Source organism: Artemia franciscana, chromosome 13 (genome assembly GCF_032884065.1).
Source record: "Artemia franciscana chromosome 13, ASM3288406v1, whole genome shotgun sequence".
Taxonomy (NCBI): domain Eukaryota; kingdom Metazoa; phylum Arthropoda; class Branchiopoda; order Anostraca; family Artemiidae; genus Artemia; species Artemia franciscana.
In genome coordinates, this window is record NC_088875.1 from 38,626,080 (window position 1) to 38,650,133 (window position 24,054).

The 24,054-nt window shown below is 35.5% G+C and overlaps 1 protein-coding gene across 2 annotated transcripts in view; it reads left to right on the plus strand.

Moving 5' to 3' along the window:
• LOC136034908 (aminoacylase-1A-like) overlaps positions 1 to 24,054 on the plus strand; it is a 61,400-nt gene that overhangs the window by 22,199 nt on the left and 15,147 nt on the right. The window contains exons 5-9 of one of the 2 annotated variants that reach the window (XM_065716410.1): positions 354 to 500; positions 10,781 to 10,968; positions 13,239 to 13,468; positions 16,500 to 16,560; positions 20,158 to 22,234. In XM_065716410.1, the coding sequence (XP_065572482.1) occupies positions 354 to 500; positions 10,781 to 10,968; positions 13,239 to 13,468; positions 16,500 to 16,560; positions 20,158 to 20,304 (773 nt within the window). In that variant the 3' untranslated portion in view covers positions 20,305 to 22,234. Of the gene's footprint in view, positions 1 to 353; positions 501 to 10,780; positions 10,969 to 13,238; positions 13,469 to 16,499; positions 16,561 to 20,157; positions 22,235 to 24,054 lie in introns of those variants that run through there. The other variant, XM_065716411.1, reaches the window with a different exon arrangement.

Below are 24,054 nucleotides of genomic sequence, written 5' to 3' on the forward strand. Positions count from 1 at the left end.
AAAAAAACCAAAACTTCTATATCCAAGTTGCATTAATAAATAAAATACAAGTTCGCTTTCCTGTATATTGGGCCGCCCTCGCATGTTCTGTAGCTATTTTATGTAAAGTTGGATGAAGGTGTTTATATATATATATATATATATATATATATATATATATATATATATATATATATATATAGAATATATATGATATTATATGTTTCGTAGGCCAGAATATGCCAGGATGCCAATTTTCCCGAAAAAATATGGAGCCGTTCTCGAAAAAAATAAATAAATACATAAACAATTATTGCTCACTTAAAAAATAGTATATATATATATATGTATGTATATTTTTGCTGCTATTTTAGATGAGGAAATCGGTGGACGTCTTGGACTGGAAGCTTTTTTAGAAACAGAAGAATGGAAAAGATTAAACGTTTGTTTTTCTTTGGACGAAGGCTTGGCCAACCCTACAGATGCTATGACTGTTTTCTATGGAGAAAGATGTCCATGGTGTAAGTTTTGCCTCTTCGGGTAAAGAAGTGTTGTGTGGTAACTATTTGCGAATACAGAAACAAATCTTGGCAGTGGAAGGAGAATTGGGAGGGTTCTTTTTCCCTGCGATTTTCTTCCTCTCCTTTGCAACTAGGGCTCCTCTTACCTTGCGAGGAAAGGTAAAAAAAAATTTGGCAGGAAAAGGAGGGTTGGGAAGGTTTCCCTTTCCCTGCGATTTTTTTCCTCTCCTTTGTGACGAGGGCTCCTCTTACCCTTCGAGGAAAGGTAACAAAATCTTGGCAGGGAGAGGAGGGTTGTGAGGGTTCCCTTTCCTTGCGATTATCTCCCTCTCCTTTGTGAGGAGGGCTCCTCTTCCTCTGTGAGAAAAAGTAACAAAATTTTGGAAAGGAAAGGAGAATTGGGAGGGTTTCCTTTTCCTGCGATTTCCTTCCTCTCCTTTGTGACGAGGGCTCCTCTTACCCTTCGAGGAAAGGTAAAAAAATCTTGGCAGGAAAAGGAGGGTTGTGAGGGTTCCTTTTCCCTGCGATTATTTTCCCTCTCCTTGGCTTGGAGGGCTCCTCTTCCCCTGTGAGGAAAAGTAACAAAATTTTGACAGGGAAAGGAGGGTTGGGAGGGTTCCCCTTTCTCTGCGATCTTCTTCCTTTTCTTGCGAGGGGGCTCCTCTTCCCCTGCAAGGAAAGTCAACAGAATTTTGGCAGGGGAAGGGGATTTTATTACCTGTTGTGTATTATTCACTTATGGTTTTGCAAATTTAAAGAGCAAAATAAAGTCCAAAGCATAAACCGTTAGAAAAACACACATTTTGAAGTGATACTTTTTTAAGCGATAAGTACACCTTAATCCTTTCATAAAACCGCAAAACATGCATAGGCTATGGCATTAGGTAGAATACCGATTTCTATAGCATTTATAATATTTCTATTGAAAGTGGAGTGAGCTGTGGCGAGCGGGCTGGAAGACTCCAGCCCAAACTCTTCCCTTTCCTCCATGTCACTGCGTGAACTTTTGTTTTGATTTTTTCTTAATAGTGTACTCCAAAACATTCAAATACGAAACTCTCTATTGCGCCGAAGAAGATGCTACATGGTAACAATGGTAAAGTGGTAACAATCCAGTGGATCCCTAAGCTAGACTATTTGTATTTATTTTTCAAGTAACTTAATTCCAGTATTTGTATGAAAGATTTGTATTATTTATAAAAATAATTTTTTTTGAATTTTTTTCATAACATGAAAAATTTATAATATTCATAATTATTTAGACACTTCGTTTGTAACTGCAAGAGAATGGATACGAAAAGGAAGCTTTAGCAGATTTATTTAAAATTTGGTATGGCCTCTATCTATCTGTTTTAGTATGTGCTGCCAAGGGATTTAAATAATATGGATCTATAGTATGTTTCCAGCTTTTAGGGTTGCGGAGAAGTAAATCCAATTGATTCTGTTGAAAACTTAACTTAATACCATATTATCTTAACTTAACATAAATAACAATATTATCGATTTAGTTTCCAACTCAATTTAATTTATTAAAAAATATATCAATTAAGTTATATTTAGCCCTCCCCCTCCAAAAAAAGTTTAAGAATATTTGCAATTGGCTGGCTACAGCCTAACCATTAAAAAATGAATAACCATAAAAAAAAATAACCTCTCATCAGCCCATTGTACAACAAGGCTAATGACTTACTTGACTTAAGTCCCGTCCGGCCTTTGTGGCTGTATTGGGGCTTCTTCTCTTCTTAACAAATGATGGATGTGGCGACGGTAGTTCGATCTATCTGGCGCTAGACGAAGTAGCTGGGGGAGGTTATTGGCCTGGAAGTTGTCGGTCCATCTCTTACGAGGTCGGCCTCTGGGGTGCGTGCCGTGAACCCGTCCTTCGAATGTGATTTTTGGGAGCTGGTTGGCCGACATTCGCTGGATATGGCCAAGTCAGCGGAGTTGCTGGTTTCTGACCCGGTCCATGATGGTGCGGGGACAACGGATTAGTTTTCGGAGGTCTTTATTTGAGACTCGGTCAATGTAGGTGATCCCTGCAATGCGTCTAAGGCATTTAGTTTCAAATGCGGAGATTCTTCGCTCATCGTCAGCCTTTATTGACCAAGTTTTGCTTGAGTATAAAGCAATTGGGATTATGAGGGAGTTGAAGAGTCGCACCTTCAGAGAAGTTGAAAGAGTCATGTTTTTCCAGATTGGCAAGAGGTTCTTGAAGCTGGCGCCTGCCAGGCCAAGTCTTCGTTTGATCAATCTCGAGCAGTCGTAATCAGAAGTTAGGAGGCTCCCTAGGTAGACGAAGGAGTCAACATTTTCTACTGGCTTTCCTTTTATTGTTAGCTGCACGTTTCTTAGAGTAGGGTGTCCAGACACCAGCATAACCTTGGTTTTGGCTTTGTTAACGACCATCCCAAAGGCCTCAGTTGCCGACACTAGTTCGTTGGTGTCAGCTTAGAGTAGATGCTCTTGACTGTTGAATTTTTCGATGTCACCTGCGTATGCCAATTTATCGATAAGCTTCCCTCCAATTTCTGCACCGTCAACAGTCTCGGCAAATGATAGCGCTGCGTTGAGGAATAGGTTAAAGAGGTAGGGTGACAAGAGACAACCTTGAAGAACGCCCGCCGATGTCAGAAACCCTTCAGTCAATCCCTCGGGGGTTTGGACTTGGCTGACAAAATGTGAATACATGTCTCTTATCAGGATTACTATGTTTTCAGGGACTCCATAGTGTAGCAGGATGTGCCATAATCCATCTCGCCATATCAAGTCAAAAGCCTGCTTGAAATCAATGAAGAGTAGTAGCAGCTCTTTCGCAAACTCGATATACTTCTCCATCATTTGCCGAGTGGAGAAAATCTGGTCTATGGTGGAGCGGTCTTTTCGAAAGCCTGCTTGGTATTCCCCTAAGATATGGTTTGTCAGAGATTTCATACGGTCAAGGAGTATTTTTGTAAGAATCTTCGCCGGTTGGCTAGTTGAACTTATTGGTCTGTAGTTGTTACAGTCGCCCTTTTCCCCCTTTTTAAAAAGGGGGACGATGGTGGCTTTCGCCCAAGATCTGGGGAAGTGGCCCGTTTCCCAGACACTTGTTATGACTTTGTGATAGATATAGATAGATTCTTCTGGGCCTGCTTTTAATAGTTCTGACTGAATACCATCCGGGCCTGGGGCTTTATTAATTTTTAGAGATTTTATTGCTGAGAGTACTTCATCTCTTAGTGGGGGAGGGCTTGGGTCTACTGGGTACTGCGGTAGTGGGAGAGATAGTAAGATGTTCGGGTCGGGCGTTATTGTGGGGTTCTGTTTTTCTCTGAAGTGATCCTTTCAATGTTCTCATCTTGCCTCGGAGTCCGTGATTTGGAGCCCGTGTTTATCTAACAGTTTAGGAGCTGCCGAAGACTTCTTTTTTGACAGTTCACGGACTTTCTTGTACATGAAGTGGCTATTACCTTTTTGAAAGGCTTCTTCACACTCACGACATTTATCATTGACGTAGTGTCGTAGAGCTTGCCGGATTTTCTTTTCTACTAGACGCTTCAGCCTCTTGTACTCGTCCTTGCTTTGTCGATCTACCTTGTTAGCATGGACGCGCTTCTGCACACATAGAACAATAATTTCGGGGGTGATCCACGGTTTATCTGAATGGGTCTGAATTCCCAGGATTTCACTAGCAGTTTCTCTGATGATGGATGCGCTTTCGTCGACCAATCGGTCAATTTCTTCTGCAGTTGGAGCTTCCATGGGTTGGATTCTTGACAACTTGCTTGAGAGTGTTGTTCTATACCTGTTCCTTGTTTTTATGCTTTTCAGCAGGTCGACACGATATCTTGGTAAGCTTTTCTTAAGCTGTTGGGGCTTCCGAATACGCAAACGGAGCTCAGACATGACTAGAACGTGGTCCGAGTCGAAGTCGCCACCGGCTATGGAGACTGTATTCAGTACTGATGATTTCCATCTCTTGCCGTTTAGTATGTAGTCAATCATGTTTGCAGTGCGGCCGTCAGGGGATCTCCAAGTAACTTTCCTTCGTTCTCTATGACGGAACATGGTGTTCGTTATGAAAAGTTCGTTATCCCGACAAAAGTCGATGAGCATTTCACCCCTGTGGTTTTGCCGCCCATGCCCGAACTTGCCCATGACGTCTTCAAGTCCATCATTTGAGTGTCCGATAATGGCGTTGAAGTCCCCAATCACGAACAGAACATCTTTCTTGGGAGCCGTGTCAACGGTGTGTTGGAGTTGGCTGTAGAATTCCTCGGCTTCTTGGTCATTCCGGGACGAGTCTGGGGCGTAAACTTGGATTATGGTCATATTGGCAATGGTTTTTTTCAGACGAATGGTGATAATACGCTCAGAGACAGGATGGACGGCAAGAAGAGACTGTTTGGCTCGCTTGGAGAGTAGGAAACCGACACCTTGACGGTGAACTCCATCACTTCTTCCAGACGTGATGAGCGTGATGTCTCTATTCCTATGGAGGGAAGGTGAGTCTCAGAAAGTCCAACAATGTCCCAGCGGTAACGGTTCATCACGTTTAGGACTAGTTCCCTATTTCCTGGTTTGGCCAATGTGCGTATGTTTAGCGTTCCTAGTGAGAGATACGTTTTTGGGGTTAGGATAAACGAAGTCATCTCCGATTGGAGAGTCGTCAGATCGGATAAATGATCGTTGGTTGCCCCGGACGCGGTAACAAAATCATTTTCATTCGTATCATTGTCAACATTATCATCATTATCAACATTATCATCATTATCATCATTTTCATTGTCGCAATTTGCAATTCTTGGTCTCATACCGTCGGTTACCCCGGACGCGGTAGCACGAGTTCTTAATTTCTTATTCGCCATTTTCATAATTTGTATTTAAGAGAAGGAGTTTTTTGGCTAATTTGTCGGGATAGCGGTAAGCCACTCCTCTCTACCCTTAGCAGAGGCCATTGTCCATGAAGCTGGATCGTCTGCCCTTCACAGTTGTCCCTCTAGGAAGGGATCCTCCTGTTTGGTGGTCTTCGACGCCGAGCAATTTTTCCCATTGCTGGGGGAAGGTGTGTAACCGCTGGGACATGTCCAGACGCCGGCGGGCCCTGCATGGTGTACATCAGAGGGGCCTTCCTCCTTCTCCGCCTGTATTTCTGACCCCCGGGCGAGGGTGTCCCAGTTTCAATTATGGACCCCCAGGAACTAGGTCCCCCCTTGGTCCGCGCCTTCTGTGAAGGTATCCTACATATCTGTAGAACGTTCCCTTATCCGCCAACTGGGGACGCGCTGAGTGGCCTGGGGGAGGCCCCCTACTAAGAAAAGACTCAATAGAACTCAGGCTAATAGTAATAATAATAATAACAATAATACTAGTAATTAGCAGTATTGTATAAGATTAATCATAGTTATGATACCTGAACACATCTAAGAGGAATTGGTTTCAATTATGTAGCCCTAAGAAGAGATTAACACGTAAAATTTTGAAACAATAATATTTTTCGTCACATTTTTAGTAATTTTAGAAAAATTCTAGTAAATTTTTGACAAATTAAAAATGTAGGGAATGTGAATTCCTTTGCCTGAATACGGACTTTAGTTGAAGCATTTGACCAGTTTACTCTGAAATTTTATTTTGATTATAAAAGTTTAATCTTGAAGAAATAAATTCAAGGAATTATTTCTCTTTCGAAAAACTTTAGTTGTGTTTTATTGTGTTTAAATGCATTTATTGTGTTTTACTTTGTTCAAATGGGCTGCTTACTCGGGTATGATTGTTCATTTCATCGTTCAGCTAAGTAATTTTGTAGTCCACAATGTATCTTCTTATTAATGTTTTGTGCGTTTTTATCGTACTGCTTTTTTCAGCATTTAGTAAAGATAATTTAGTTATTGGTATTTAAAGCAGTATCAAAAAAAGTCTGGAGCTAAATGCTAAAAGAGCAGAACACAACAAAATAATGATAACAGGTATAGAAATAGGTAAAAATTTGCATAGGAAAAGAATCATTTCGGTGTGAAGATTTGAACATTTTTAACATTGATACCATAGCACTCTACTAGCTTCTGAGTTTGCCGATGAGATGTTTCAATTATTTTTTTTTCCTCCAATTTTTGCGAGATATAGTTCATGTTCTCGTTCTCTGCATTTTTTTTTTGGCTAAAAAAATCTTTGGTGCGCTGCTGAAGACCTGATCCTTTAAGCAATCTTCTGCAGCGAAACTGTTGATTTCGTTTAATTGAATTATTTGATTTCCTAGAAACGCTGCATTTTTGGTGACATATAAAGCTGCTAAATGAGATAATCTCTGAAATCTAGGAACTAAAATTTTGGTGTCTGAAAAGTGTTGCAGTACGACTTATCTAAAATTTTAACTTCATAGCGTGCTGTCAGTACCACTGATCTCCATTTCTCCATTTCAGAATCTCCATTCTCTGCATTTTTTGTTGTCTGAAAATTTTTGGCGCACTTCAGCAAACCTGTTGACACGAAATCAAAAGTCAAGTTGGGGAAACGAGCTCCACAGTGGACTGGCAGCTTTTTAGGATACCAAAGAATCGCACCACTTAGTTTCTCATCCGTGACCGCTTTTGGATGGAGAATAGAGCTACTCGATATCTGAATTTTTTTTTTTTTAGGTTATTACATTGACGGTCTCCGCAATTTTATTACCTGAAAATTGTTGGCACACTTCAGCAGACCTGTTGAAATGAAATTAAAAGTTAAGCCGGAAGACATTAACTTCATAGCGGGTTGCCAGCTTCTTGAACTACAAAAGAATTGTGCCACCTAGTTTCTCATCCGTGACTTCTTTGGATGGAGAATATAGCTTCTTTTTGGATGGAGCTTAGGATATTTATTGATGTTTTCTGCATTTTATTCTCTGAAAATATTTTGCGCAGTTCAGGAGACCTGTTGATATGAAATTAAAAGTCAAGCTGAAGAAGCTCCATAGGGTGCTGCTAGCCTCCTCGGCTACCAGAGGATTATACCACCTAGTTTCATCCGTAGCTTCTTTTGGATGGAGAATGGATCTGCTCATTCGTTTATTTCTTGTAGGATATTTCATTGACATTCTCTGCATTTTTATTATTTGTAAATATATCGTGCAGTTCAGCAGACCTGTTGACATGGAATAAAAAGTAAGGCTGGAAATGTGAGCCTCCAAAGAGTGCTGCCAGTCATAGCGTGCTACTAAGGAATCCCTGACCTCTGTTGAGTGAAGTATAAAGCTCCTCGTTCGTGTATTTCTTGTTGGATGTTACCTAGGAGCTCGAATCCTGGTGTCGCTGGTTATTTGGTTTGGAACGGGGGTTAATGGTTTGACTGTAAGCTCATCCAGAGTTGACCCAGCTTTAAATAGGTACCTTGAGAAATCTGGGGGGAAACACGGGAAGTGTTGGATGACTTGCCCCAACCATGGATTGCACTCCCGACCGAAGGCAGAAAATCAGGAGGTCGGTACCTGCCCAACAGAGACCATTGATCAGCATGAGAAAAAGTTTTTTTTTAAAGGATATTACCTTGACATTCTAAGCGTTTTCGTTCTTTTAAAATCTTTGGAAAGTCAAGCTGGAGATATGAGGTCCGTAGTGTGCTGACAGCTATAGCATTACCAAAGAATCGTGACCTTAGTCTCGTCCGTGACTTCTGGTGGATGGAGGATAGAACTGCTTGTGCTTTGAATTCTTCTTGGATGTGACATTTTTGTTCTCTGCATTTTCATTTTCTTTAATTCTTTGGTGCACGTCAGTAGACCTGTTCTTTTTAGCCATTTTAAGCAATAGAATTGTTGAATTAGTTTCACTGAATAAGAATAAAACATACAACTTTCTTTTTCTGTGAAATACGAGGGTGGTGAAGGACATTTTGTGCAAAATCTGTAAAATAAAGCCTTACTACATGAAAAAATGTATTATAATCATCTAAAATATTGAAATGAAACAATAATCAAACGTCTGACAGGGATGTTTGTTCAAATTCTGCTACTAGTTTCCAGGACTTCCAAGGACTCCTATCGATTAATCTATTCTTTTGACTCTTTGAGAATAGAGAATATATGCCATTGTTTTTGTCATTTTTGTTTTCATGAAAATCTTTGGTATATCATAGCGTGGCTCCAGCACTTCAAAAAACGTCATCTCGTAAAATTTTTACCATCACCAACCTGCTCTAACGTACTATTATGGGTCTTATTTTAGACCTAAAATAGAACCTTACTCCAATCTAATTATAGGGATAAGTCTCTGTTTAGTGACTAAGTACTTGGTCCTCAAGACACATGTCAGAAAGATTATTGACGATAATCATTATCTTCATGAATTTTATACGGGTGCGAAATTTTTAAGAGATGCTCTTCTTTTCAATAGTTATTGACCTTGTTACTTTTTAAGAGGCTTTAATGGGTATCAAAAATTTTGGAAAATATTTCCAAAATTTGTTTTTAAAAATAAGAAAGAAAAAAGTGAGACCATCACTTTTTGCACCATAAAGTTTTTATGGGTGCAAAATACCGAGAAATACTATTTGTTTTTGTCTCTTTTTGACCAACAGCTATTTTTGCAGAAGTTTCTATTGACATAGAAGATTCGATAAAAAATTTCAATACCAAAACTTAATTTCTTACTTATTTTTAAGGATGAAAAGAGGACATGTAATCTACTTTAGAAAAGACTGACACTTCTGAATATTTAAAGTTTATACTCCCTCGGCGATTTAGCGTTTAGTCTATAGCTGAAACTTGCATTGAAAAGACAAGGCACCTTTAAAATTGGATTTATTAGTTTCAGATATATACGATCACCTAGCCATAATGATGTTACTTGGACTTTTTCTTGGAGAACCTAATCTAAACCTGATTAAAAAATTTTCTGACATTCCTGTTTTCGCATGTTTATATCGCATTTTAAACCTATTTTTCGATAATTATAATTATACAGCAAATTAAAAAAATATAGTTCGGTAGATGGATAAAGTGGAACTTTAGCCATCAATAGATAACAAACTTTTCGGCTTGTGTGAAAAGATTAAAACCGTATAAGAGTCCTAGCCATCCTAGCTAAAAGGTTGGCGTGCTAGGCTTGCATTCCTGTGTTCTTTGGAACAGGAATTTGAATTTGGTATTTCTGATCATTTGGTTTGGGACTGAGGTCAGCGGCATGATTCTTGTGACTTGATGTGACTTGGACGTCCGCAGAGCTCATTCAGAGTCAAGTCAGCTCCAAATGGGTACCTGAGGGAAAATGGAGGGAAATCAAGGGAAGCGTCGTATCGTATGCCCGCAGTCACTTATAGCAAGCCTGGCCGAAGGTAGAAAGTCAGAAAATTGCTACCTGCGCTACGTGGAGCATTGATCTGTATGCGAAAAAACTATAAGGTTTAGAGTATGAATGCAGAAAAATATCATAGAAAAAACCAGCACGGGGAATATAAACCTTAAGAAAAAAATAAGGGGAAATGGATTTTGTTGCTGACAGATTGTAGGCAAGGATACTCAACTGAATATATGCAAAATTACTCAGTTTTACAAAAATATCACATTATGCCTTTTGAATACTACAGTTACAAACCTGCAACTCCAATTAATTTTGAGCAAACTAATTATTTGGTTTTTTCTTTCTTTTGACTTTTAATTTGAAGTTTCTGTTCTTTTAAGTTTTTATTTTATGTTTGAGCACGGGAGATTTATTGCCACCATCTATTCACTTTTTGCCACATAATATGCCGGTATACCTAGATGTTGTTAGATTGCCAAGTCCAGTCGTGGGAAATACCTACTGCAATCTATATTTGACCTACTCCAAAGTCTACCCACGACATGTCTCTGGTGAAGAGACAAGCGAAAATAAGGAGTTGTAAACATTTCATTTAACTGTTAATTTTGGAATTCTGATTCTTTTAAAGTTTTTTTTCACACTATTTCGATTTTTTGCTTCAGTATTTTAGCTGGTAGGTGTGTACCAGGCCTGTTCCGTCAGTTTGTTTATATTTTTGTTAGAAAATAGATGGCATTTGAAATATCTATTCCAGATAGCTATTTCTTATTTTCCTCACAGTACACTATGCACATAGATGGTGTTTTAGTGATCAAGTCCAAAAATTGGAAATACCCACTTTGATTTCTATTCGGCCTACACTTGAACAACTTCACGGCACGTCCCTATGCAGAAACAAAATAAGAATTGAAAGGGGGATTTCAAGGTTTGTTTAGGGGAGGTCTGGGTCTTATGCACGAAATTTAAGCAGGGAATTCTTCTATATGTAAAGTCACTTCGTTTTTTTTATTGAAGAAATTTCTGTTACAGGGATCAAAGTAACTTGTCGAGGTAATCCTGGGCATGGCTCACGTTTTATCGAAGATACCGCTGCCGAAAAACTGCGCAAAGTTATCAATTCAGCACTCGACTACCGGCAATCAGAGAAAGAACGACTGGATGCTAACCCATGCTTTACTCTTGGAGATGTCACCACGCTCAATCTAACGATGCTTCAGGTTAATATCTTTAATTGAAAAAAATTGTAAAGCAACTTCTTATTGGTTATTGCCTTTTTCTCTAATCTACCTGACACTCAAATCTATTACCTAAGATTTTTATTTGCTGCAAAAAATGAAACTACCCCGTCTACAGAAATACCGCCTAACACATGATGTTTGGTGTTGGGTTCTTCCTGCAACCAGGAGATTCGAACAGCAGATATTGGCGTTTGGACGTTATCTAGAGATTAATGCTGTGCTTTTTAAGTCGCCTTTCGAACATCTTTGGTGCAAAGTGGTGGAGAGGCACCATTGTCACTTTATGTGTCAGCTGGTGTTGGAAGACCTAAGTCTAATACGTATACATATTCAGATTACATATACAAATTGCATATACATATTTCATACACATATTCATATTACATATAGATATTACATGTACAGATTACATATGCTATACATTTTCATATTACATATACATATGCATATTACCGTTATCTAGCATTATGTAGCGTTATCTAGCATTATCGTTACCCTTATCTAGAAATTAATGCTGTGCTGTTAAGTCGCATTTGGAACATCTTTTGTTCAAAGTGGTGGAGAGGCACCATTGTCACTTTAATGCCAGCTGATGTGGGAAGACCCAAGTCTAATACATATTACATATACATATTACATATGCGTATTACATATACATATTTTATATACACATGCGTATTACATGTACATATACATATTACATTAACATATTACATGTACATATTAATTTACATAATAAATATACATATACATATCACATATACATATACATTCATATATAAATATACCCTTTGATCTTTAATCAAAAGCCTATTAAAGCAAGTATTTATTGTCTATTAAATTTTATCTCGTTACTATCATAATAAATTTTTTTTTAATTAGCATTTAAATTTTCAGAATTAATAAAAACGATTTTCCACATAATATCTCTGTTCTTATTTAACTGTGCTCTGTGTGTCTCATCATTGTGTGCGCTGCATCATTTGACTGCATCTTTAAAAATAACTGTTAAACTATAGCTATTCTCTGTCCCGGTTTTAATAGTTCTTTCTTTCTTCTTCGTTTTACATTGCTCCTCTCTTTTTACTCTTTAATTCACCCACTCACTATGTCTCTTTCCACGTAAAAAAGCAAAAATTAAATTTTTTATTTCTAGCAAAGAATAAGATTTTCGGAGGGTGGAGAGAAGCCAGTATTACTTTGTGAAGAAGAGTGAGATTTAAACACATTTTCCTATGGAATATGTATAAAACATTTATGTTGAACTCAAACCACTCTAACTCTTGATTAAATTGTCTGGAAATACTTATTTACGTTTATTTTTATTTCCTACTGGGCAAACACTTATTTAGCCCAAGAATGTCACAAGCTTGTCTGGAAATACGCTTTCTTGAGCTCTTTTTGATAAATCAAATAATTCCACCATTATTCTTAATTCTTCTTTTAGCACAAGACTATCAATTGAGGGTAGATATTTCAGGACTACTTGACATTTTAGGGTTGTAAAATGAACTCAACCTTATTTGCAGTAATACTTATTAGGCCAAACACTCAGTTTTTGGGGGTGGCCAAACTTATGGGGTGGGGGAGGCATGGGTGGTATTATACAACTATTACCATACAAAAAACCTAAAGAAATGTAATATTTTTGGTGAAGGTCAAGAATAGCAGCTCTTCATGGACTCTAGGGTTTAGTCCATGCTGACGTTGTGCCTTCTTCTACTTCTTCTTCTTTTTCTGTGCTTTCACTTTTTAAGTCGGATTGGAACCCAACATTGTATCCTCCTCTTCTATGTCTTTACTTTTTAGGGTGAAGACCATCATGACGCTATGCCTTCTTCTACATCTTATTCTGTGTTTTTACTTTTTAGGTTGAATTCTAACCTGACGTTTTGCCTTCTTATTCTTCTTCTTATTTTTTGCCTTTATCTTTTAAGGATTAATTCCTTCCAGACATTGTGCCTTCTACTTCTTCTTCTTTTTCTGTGCTTTTACTTTTTAAGGTGGAGGGCAGCCCAACATTGTCTCCTCTTCTTCTTCTTCTGTCCCTTAACTTTTTAGGGCGGAGACCAATCCGATGTTTTGCCTTCTTCCACTTAATCTTCTTCTTCTGTTCGTTTACTTTTTAGCCTAGAGTCCAACCGGACGTTGTGCTTTTTATACTTCTTTTTCTGTACTTTTACTTTTATGGTGGAGTCCACCTAACGTTGCACCTTTTATTATTCTTCTTCTGTGCTTTTATATTTTAGGGTGGAGTCCAACCGAACGTTGTGCCTTCTTCAATGCATGCATGGTTTGATATACGAGTGACTCCAAGTGAAAATTTGACCCAATTTGAGAAAAAGTTACAAAAGTGGTGCGAAGAAGCAGGAGACGGCGTGAGCTTTGAGTATGTTCAAAAGTTTGAATGCCAAGATGTCACAGCCAACACAAAAGAGGACAAATGGTGGGATGCATTTGCTTCCACACTTGAAAGAATGTAAGCATGTAATGTATAGAATATAAAGAATGTATTATGGATCTTCTTCTTTTGTGAAATTTTGTCCTCCCCCTTCCCACCTTTACTACCAACTCCGCTTGCAAGCGCCCTGCTTGTTACTGAATAAGCTGTATTTGAAGGGGGCATTTGATGATTTCACGTCTGAAGTCTTGAATACGTTGAAGAGATATGTCAAGCCTTGAACAACAGTAATCTAATTCTAGATCGTAATTCTAAAACCAATTTTTTTTCTTGGGTCTTGTGTTTTCAGTAAAGTATTAATTTTACTTAATCCTACAAATACAGGAAAATATCATTAGTCAGTTTATTTTCGCTTGTTTTAAAGAGGTTTTTGAATTTTGTAGATATTATCGACTGTCAAAAATTTATATTTTGTTGGTTTTAACGTTTTTACACCCATACAATTTTTGCACTTTGGGGACTTGACCTCTTCACCCTCTCGTGTCTGGCCGGATCGATACAGGACGCTTTGGTATATAAGAGCGCCCATAATAGGCCAGTATTATCAGCTTAGATTACACAATATAATGTCATGAGTAGTTCTTTGTTTTAAAGTCATATTACGCTTTGCTATTAAGGACATAAATTGTTTTTATTATTTTTTTTTGGTGCAACTATGTCCTTAAATATTGCAGAAAGAATAATCCGGTGACAGTTTGTCACCGGAAGTAATATTCTCTGTGGTTATTGGGTCGGATGTGTGGATTCGTTTCATATATCTTCGATATCTGTAAAGAATGACAGTTCAATTTAGAACACTATTCCTAGGCTGTAGCCCATATCATATAGGCTTATCAATAGGTAAATATAATATCTTGAAGAACAAAATTAATTGTGCATGCATTATAATAACTTCTTTCTTTACTGACAACTGTAACAAAAAGTTTTATGCTTCCGATTTCGATAGTTGTCAATTTTGATGCATGTTAAAGACAACGCCCTTGGCCACAAGAGGTCTGAGTTGTTCCTTGATATGATTTATTCCCAGCTGAATTTTATATCGTTTTTGACAAAATATTTTTCGAGTGAGTTCTCAGCATGAAAAATGACATTACTCGTACTTGAATTGTGTCCAAATTCATTTTATACCTGAATTCAGCCAAAGAATTCTTCCCACTTGCTTCTTAGTAAGTATTTCCTTGAGGATCAGTCAGTGGCCCTCTCCCTTTTTACCCTTAACTTACAGTCCTAGCCCCAGGACTCTGGGGATTGTGTCAACCTTGGAGGCATCATTACATGTTCTTTGGACTATTTTGTTTTATAATGGATATCTCACAATTCCAATCAGGTGCTTTCATGAAATATGAGTAGTTAGGGGGGGGGAGGTTAGTTGACCTCCATCACTTTTGACTCTTAAAGGGAACCTGCAACTTCCAGTTTTAAACAAATGAGCCACCTCTAAAGTTTATACAACCATCCGTCCCATAAAAACCTTAAATGCTCCCGGGGCATAACTTACAACCCTTGCCCCCAGGCTCTGGTGGAACAATCCCAGAAGCCTTGTTATATGATTTGTTGATTATTTTGAATAAAATCTCAAAATTTTTATTGCCTACATTTCGTCTAGAAAAGATGACGTTTGGGGGATAGCTGCCCCGTGATCACTTTGACTCTTAAAAAGGCCATTAAAACTTTTGATTACCTTTTCAATGAGATCCCTCTGAAGTATATATGACCAATCTTTCTTTAAAAACCTTATATGCCCCCAAGGCTTAACTTAAAATCCTTGCTTTGAGGGCTGTGGGGTGGTTGTAATCCTCAAAGACATAATGTCCGGACCCTTCAACTACACTGAACAAAATTGCTATCTCAAGATTTTGTTTGGATGTGTTGAGGAAAATGATCAGCGTGGATGGGGGGGGGGGGCTGATTGCTTTCAAATTACTTTTGACTGTTGAAAAGGGTAACGTAACTTCCGATTTCAAATCGAATGAGCCCCAGCTGAAGTTTATGCAAACAGTCATTCCATAATAATCTTATATACCCCAAGGGCGTAAATTACAACTCCTGCTTCAGGACTCTGGGGGTTTGTGTCAACCCTAGCGCCATTTGTATATGTTCTTTGAACTATTTTGAATGAAATGTTTATCTCACAATTACAGTCAGATAAGTTTGACGAAATGAAGGGTAGTCGAGAGGGGAGGGGGTAGTTTCCCTCTATCGCTTTTGACTCTCAAAAGAGATCTATAACTTCCATTTCTTAACCAAATGAGACTCTTCTAAAATTTATTCAACCATACCTTTCATAAAAACCTTAAGTGCATCCGGAGCATAACTTACAACCCTTGAACCCAGACTCTGGGGGTTTGTTCCAACCCTAAAAGCCTTGTTATATGATCTTTGAACTATTTTGAATAAAAATGCTGTATTAAAATTTGAATTGTATGATTTTTGGGACATTACGACGTGTCTGGTAGGGGGGAGGGTAGCTGCCCTCCAAACAAACTGAATCTTAAGAAGTGCACTAGAACTTCTGATTACCAATCCAATGAGCCCCCTCAGAAGCTTGTACGATCAATCTTTCTATATAAACCTTATATGCCCCCAGGGCATAACTTACAACCCTTGCCCTGATGGCTGTGGGGAGTTGTCATCCTCGAAGACATAATTTCCACATTTTTCAACAACGTTGAACAAAATGACTATCTCAAATTTTTGATTGGATGTGTTTTGGGGAAGTGGTGGGCGTTGGAGAGGGGTCAATTGCCCTCCAATAACTTTCGACTATTAAAAAGGGCGCTAGCCTCTTCAATTTCCAATCAAATGAGCCCTTTTCGAAGTTTTTACGACAACTCCTTCGATACGAAGTGCCCTGGTCTAAAACCAAAAAAATATATATATATATATATATATATATATATATATATATATATATATATATATATATATATATATATATATATATATATATATATATATATATATATATATATATATATTGTGCCAACATCGTGCTTTACGTAGGCAGCGCTATTGTGCTGCCTATGATTAACAACTTTCTTTCTTTTAGGAACATCTCGTATAAAAAGGAAATCTTTCCCGCAGCAACAGATAGCAGATTTTTGAGACGTGTAAGTACTTCTGCCTCTTTTTCTCCTTCATTCTCTCTCTCTCATCCCGCTCTCACCTTATATTGTGGCTCTTCTCCAGTTTTTGTTCTCCTTTGGTCTACCTGTTGATCTATCTATCTTTCTTTTTTCTTTTTGTTTTTTATTTCATTCGCTTATCCAGCTTCAAACTGCTAATTTATCTTTTTTTTCTCTTTTTTTTTATCAATATCTAGTCTAAGACACTGATTTGTAGATTATATGCTAACAATGAATATTTTACGGGGACGAGGTTCTAATCGTACTGGATGGGTAATTTTTTCTGCTTAAATTGTGGCTCCGGTTTCTAACCCTTAAAACAGAGCAAAATTTTCTTTTGTTTGTCGTTACTGTAAGGTGTAAACCTTAATCCTTCTTCGGGAAAGTGTCTATTTAATGGCTGTGATTCCTGGCAGAGTTTTCTCGCTTATTTTTTGAATAGTCAGATTTTTACCAGTATATCCCTATTGTAGTTTCCAGATTGTTTATAGAAATGTCAAGTTTCTTCACCAACTACTTTAGCTGTATATTCAAAGAATAATAAGAAAATTTCAAATTACAAACATTTTGAAATTATACATTATTTTTTATATTTATATGCATTTATTATCATCTCCATTCATATTCTTTATATGTTCTTGTTATTTCATGTCATCTTATTATTTATTATTTCATATTATTTTATTTTATGTTTTTTGTACAAGCTGTATAAAATTTGTGGATCTACCCCAAATTCCAAGGCTGTAATGACAGAAAGGTGGAGATAACTAGGAAATGTTTTATATATGTAGGATAACATAATTGCAAAAGATTATCCTTCCTGGCCGTCCATCTATGGACAGACAAAAAATAAATTTTTCTCGCATCGACTGGGAAGAGGTCCTAAGGAGGGATTTAAAGGGAATTGGAACCTCTTTGGAGGGGGTCAAGAGAAAAGCTTTGAATAGATCGTGATGGAGGAGGTGTGTGCAAAGTGGTGTTGGTCTCAGTAGTATTTTTGTAATATTTTACATCATATACATACATACATACATACAAACATATATATATATATATATATATATATATATATATATATATATATATATATATATATATATATATATATATATATATATATATATATATATATATATATATATATATATATATATATATATATATATATATATATATATATCTATATATATAAAAATAAGTTGTCTGTCTGTCTGTGGATGGATGGATCAGGTGACGTCACCTGAAAAAACTGGATCAGGTGACGTCAAAACTGAAAAAACTAAAAAAAGGCAAAAACTACAAAAAAAACTAAAAACTAATAAAAAAAATAAAAAAGCTAAAAAACTAAAAAAACTAAAAAAAGGCAAAAACTACAAAAAAAACTAAAAACTAATAAAAAAGCTAAGAAACTAAAAAAACTAAAAAAAGGCAAAAACTACAAAAAAAACTAAAAACTAATAAAAAAGCTAAGAAACTAAAAAAAACTAAAAAAAGGCAAAAACTACAAAAAAAACTAAAAACTAATAAAAAAAATAAAAAAGCTAAAAAACTAAAAAAACTAAAAAAACTAAAAAAAGGTAAAAAACTAAAAAAACTAAAAACTAAAAACTAAAAAAAACTAAAAAAAACTAAAAAAAAAGGAAAAAACTGAAAAATAAGCTAAAATAAAGGTAAAAACCAATAAAAAACTAAAAAAAAAACTGAAAAAACTAAAAAAAGGCAAAAACTACAAAAAAAAACTAAAAACTAATAAAAAAAGTAAAAAAGCTAAAAAACTAAAAAAACTAAAAAAACTAAAAAAAAGGTAAAAAACTAAAAAAAAATAAAAAATTAAAAAAAAACTAAAAAAAAGGAAAAAACTGAAAAATAAGCTAAAATAAAGGTAAAAACCAATAAAAAACTAAAAAGAAAAAAAGGAAAAAACTAAAAAAAAATTTCATCTAAAAAACTAAAAAAAACTAAAAAAGGTAAAAACTAAAAGAACTAAAAAAGAAAAAAATAAATGACGAAACTCAAAGAGAAAGCGACCAGGACAAAAGGAATGTTCGATTAGCAATCAACAAAGCACCGGGACACAGGGAGTATAAATGACGACCAGGACATAAGTAAAAAAAAAAAACTATCTATATATATAAAAATAAGTTGTCTGTGGATCTGTGGATCGTGGATCAGGTGACGTCACCTGAAAAAACTGGATCAGGTGACGTCAAAACTGAAAAAACTAAAAAAAGGCAAAAACTACAAAAAAAACTAAAAACTAATAAAAAAAATAAAAAAGCTAAAAAACTAAAAAAACTAAAAAAAGGCAAAAACTACAAAAAAAACTAAAAACTAATAAAAAAAATAAAAAAGCTAAAAAACTAAAAAAACTAAAAAAACTAAAAAAAGGTAAAAAACTAAAAAAACTAAAAACTAAAAAAAACTAAAAAAAAGGAAAAAACTGAAAAATAAGCTAAAATAAAGGTAAAAACCAATAAAAAACTAAAAAAAAAACTGAAAAAACAAAAAAGGCAAAAACTACAAAAAAACTAAAAACTAATAAAAAAAGTAAAAAAGCTAAAAAACTAAAAAAACTAAAAAACTAAAAAAACTAAAAAAAGGTAAAAAACTAAAAAAAAATAAAAAATAAAAAAAAAATAAAAAAAAGGAAAAAACTGAAAAATAAGCTAACATAAAGGTAAAAACCAATAAAAAACTAAAAAGAAAAAAAGGAAAAAACTAAAAAAAATTTTCATCTAAAAAACTAAAAAAAACTAAAAAAGGTAAAAACTAAAAGAACTAAAAAAGAAAAAAATAAATGACGACACTAAACTAAAAACTAATAAAAAAACTAAAAAATCTAAAAATCTAAATAAGCTAAAAAAGAAAAAAAAAGGAAAAAAATAAAGGAGAAAAACAAAACTAAAAAACGAATGTATATACAGACCGGGACACCGGGATACAAATGACGACCGGGACACAGGGAATATAAATGACGACCGGGACACAGGGACACAACTACAACAGGGACACCGGGGGAAACAGGGGGATGTAAATGACGACCGGGACACCGGGACAGGGAATGGTCGATTAGCAATCACCATCAACAAAGCTCAAGGGCAATCATTAGAATCATGAGGTATAGATCTGAATACAGATTGTTTTCCCATGGACCATTATATGTTGCATGTTCAATAGTCGGTAAACCTGACAATCTATTTATATGCAAAGACAATGGGACAGCAAAGAATGTTGTATATTCGCAAGTTTTACGTAGTTAAAACCATATATATATATATATATATATATATATATATATATATATATATATATATATATATATATATATATATATATATATATATATATATATCTATATTCACAGGTGGGACATAGGGACACAACTACAATGGCGCGTAACTATTATGGCGCGTAACGACTTACGCGCGCGGGGGGGCTTGGGGGGGGCGCGAAGCGCCCCCACCAACTAGGTGTTGGGGTGGCGCGAAGCGCCATCCCAACAGCTAGTATATATATATATATATATATATATATATATATATATATATATATATATATTTTATGTGCGTATCCTTTTTTTAGATTGGCATCCCAGCCCTTGGATTTTCACCTATGAATAGAACCCCTATCTTACTTCACGACCATAATGAGTTCTTAAATGAAGTTGTTTTCATGAAGGGAATACAGGTTTACTGTAATATTATAGAAGCTATTTCAAATGTGCAGTAGAGATATGATCGTGGTTGCACAATAGTGATTATAAGACTGTTGAGGGGTTATCCTGTCGTGAATAATTTGTTGAAAGCTAAACTTTAATAGACTTTAAATTCTGTTTTGTTTTGATATGTGGTCCCCAGTTGGTTTCATGTCTTGGGCTCTATGCTCAGTGCCATTTCTAGTAATAGGCTAATATTTAGATAATGTGTTTAAAATGAAAGAAAATTTTTGGTTTTTAATTTAATTTTTCTACAATGATCTAAAACAAAAAATTACATAAGTAACTTTTGGGTCCAAAAAAGGGATTAATAGGAATTGTCTTTTTTCATAAAATGCACAATCAATCTATAGCTCTTCACTGAGAATTTGTTCTAACTTCTTATAGTTTTTGAAGTTATGGCTTAATTTTTGCCCATGTTTCTCGTGCTAAGAAAGAGGAAGGAGGAAGCGAAAATACGAGATTATTCACTCTCACCCCCTCCTCCAACAACTCCAAATTTTTGGTAAGCAAATCAAACTCAAAACGACATTTATGATTAGCGTCATCGGAAAGGCATGTTTAAAAGAAAACGTTGGTATCAGAAGGGTTGCTATTAAGCCAATCATCAAGCACCTCAGATTTTATATGAATGCAATTAAAGGTTATATGAATGCAGTTAAAAATTAATAAGTGGCTAGATTTAAAGATATATTTCTACACCCTCGGTTATTCTAATTCTAAAGAGTTTAGGGGGAATGTCTTATTTCGTGGTAGCTTGTTAAGCTCCAAAGATATCTAAAAATATGTTTTTTTTTTCAAAATGTGTTATATCTTCTTCTTACTTGGAGAAATAGCTCCAGAGAAATATGAGAATTAAGCTTTTTACCATGAAATTGTTGAGCATTGAACGCCAGGATCGGATGTTTCTCTTATTTTCCAGTACCCATTTGGTTCCAAAAATATCTTTAAAACGTTTATCCGAAAATTTGGGTTTTCCAAAATTCTTGCGCAAAATGCAAGAATTCCTTTAACCATGTGGACCATTCAGTATAAACGCCATTGTGTTCGCTTTCAAAAGTTAATAATAATTTGTTATGTTTGATACCATAGCTGGACTAATCCAAGTTTTTGTTCTTCGTGAAAGTAGGACTCGAGAGGTTCTAAATAATATTCTTAATTAAAAAAAAAACTTGTTTTCAGGATAAATGTTGTCAGTAGCCATTTTCCTTAATACTCGGTGAAAGTTCCACAGAACCTGACAAACCAGGACCTGATTGTAGCATTTAAAAGAATACTTATCAGGTTTCAAGACCCTGCACCCTGGCTTCTATCTCTTAAAATGCAATCGTTGTGCTTTCTTTTGCCTTCAATGTTGCCAAATGTTTTACTTCAAATTGCGCCGTCATAAAAGGGAAAATGCACCGAAAGCTCCATTTTTCTAGAGAAAATGCGCGGAATGAACGATTTCCCCTCCCCCAAAAATTACACCGATTTGAAAAATTAATGCGCAAACACCTCAAAAAACATCAAAATGACATATATTTGCCCCATCTAGCCACTCTACTTGCCTTTCAAAAACTTTGGAGAGTCTACGGAACTAGGCTTTCAGCCTGAGAGCCATCTACTGAATGCCCACCATAGATAATTTGGTATTTTTTGTGGAGAGATGGATGGGAAAATCGGTGGATTTCTCGTAAAAGCGATAGAAAGAAAAAACTGAACAAAAGATATAATGTTTCTTGTGCCCTTCTTTCGTTTGGTACAAATTGAAAAAAAAAATATTATATGTATTTTAACCAACTATTTATAATAAAACTGAAGTTTTAGCTCAATATTAAAAAGGGATCTTTGCGGTTTTATTATATTGTTGTTTATTATTGGCCCTGTATTTATTACTACCATTGTGATTGACTTGTGCCTTATCTGTTTTGGAAAACACAATAAAATTATGCATGTTAATAACACAGTATTTTGTTTATTTTCTAGTATTGGTTATTAAAGTGCCATTTTCTGTAGACTAGTAATATCCCTTTAATCCCTCTGATGGTCCCTGATTGATCACATATTTTTAGTGGGATATTCTTTTATGTAGATAGTATATTTTTTTTATGCACTGAATTTGTGCCTATTAATCTCAACTTTCTCCGCTAAAACTTGTATTCTATAGACTTATGGTGTCTCTCTGATTAACCCTTATTGATAACATGTTTTTTTTTTGTCTAATGGGATATCCTTTTGTTTAGGTGCTATATGTTTCTTTTCATCCAGATGGGAACAAATAAACGTTCAAATGGGGATAAGTCCATTTAATAAACAGTGTAAACAGTTACTGAACCGGAAATAATTATTTTTCTGTTTAAATATATTAGTTTTAATTTTAATACTGTAGTATATCTGCTGATGACGATCGCTGTGTATTTGGTCGAAAAATCTAGAATTTTGTGTCTATTTTCACTGTCTAATAAATGGACTTATCCCTATTTTAATTTTTATTCCTTCGCCATTGAAAAGCAGTATGGTCTTAGAAAAAAAAAATCAATTTTTAGGTTTTACGTCGAAGATTTAGATTTTTATTTATAATTCAAAATTTTGCCCACCTTCAACTGTTTTATGCATATTGTTCTGGTTTTGGACAGTTAACCCTTTGTACTAGACCGTAATATATGAGTATCCCCTCATTCAAGTATATATTTATACTGGTAAGAATAGCTGATACAGCTCTTTCCTCTTTTCAATTTTTCTATTACTTTAACATCTTTTTTCGTCTATCTTACTATTCGATTTTTTCCTTTTTTCCATTTTCTCTTATTTTTTTTAGATCTTCACAATAATTTAATGTAGTTTATGAATCTCCCAAGTTTGGAGTTCACTTCAAAGACATATTTATAAAAGAAAGTGGTAATTTGTGGCTCCTTTTGTTTTCAAAAGAACGTTTTTCCCATAAAATATAGTGTTACTTATGTGGCTCCAAATCACATACATACATATGTGGCTCCAAATTTTATAACTATATATGGTAATTGATCTTGTTCCCTATTATTGTCGATTAATGAGACGATTCGAAACCATTCAGTTTCTAAGGGAGAAAAAATTTGATTGGTGTACCAGGAACTTTCTTCCCTTTATTTTTGTCTTTCTCTTTTGTCCTGGCTTTTGCAAGGACCCAAACTGCCAATTAGAATATTTCCTATTTTTCCGTTACCATCTGGTAAAGGAGTACTAGCAGTCCGTTACCATTGTTGTCGTATATTTCCCAGCTTCGATCTAAAATCATCTTGTCAAAATTGTGACTGCTCTACTAGTGAATGAAGCTCATGCTTCTTGCGACTACGACTGTGACTACTCACAACTGCAACGAAATTTCTTTTTTTTTCTTGCGGAAGAGGCGGAAAGAGACTGGATGTAGCCTGTAGGTTTTCTTCCAATTGCTTTTAAAATTAATGAAAAAGGAGAAATATGATGAAGAACAATTTTCGAGCTGAAGCGCTACTGAAAAGCTGAAGAGGTGAAAAGTCGAGTGCTACTACCAGACATGTCAACTTGATCAGTTTCACGGAAGATAGCAGCGTTCTCAGAAGGATTTCTCAGAAATTCTTCGAAATCACCTTCTTGTGAAAATCACCGTTTGTGATTCCCATAAAATCACCGTCTCTTTCTGAGTTTTTGGAACGGGTAACTTTGATTGTCTGCGGTTATTTTCCCATAAAACACGGCTTTGTATATGTACTCTTACGTGGGAATCCAATTCGTAAAGGTATTTTGAAAACATCTGTCGACTTACC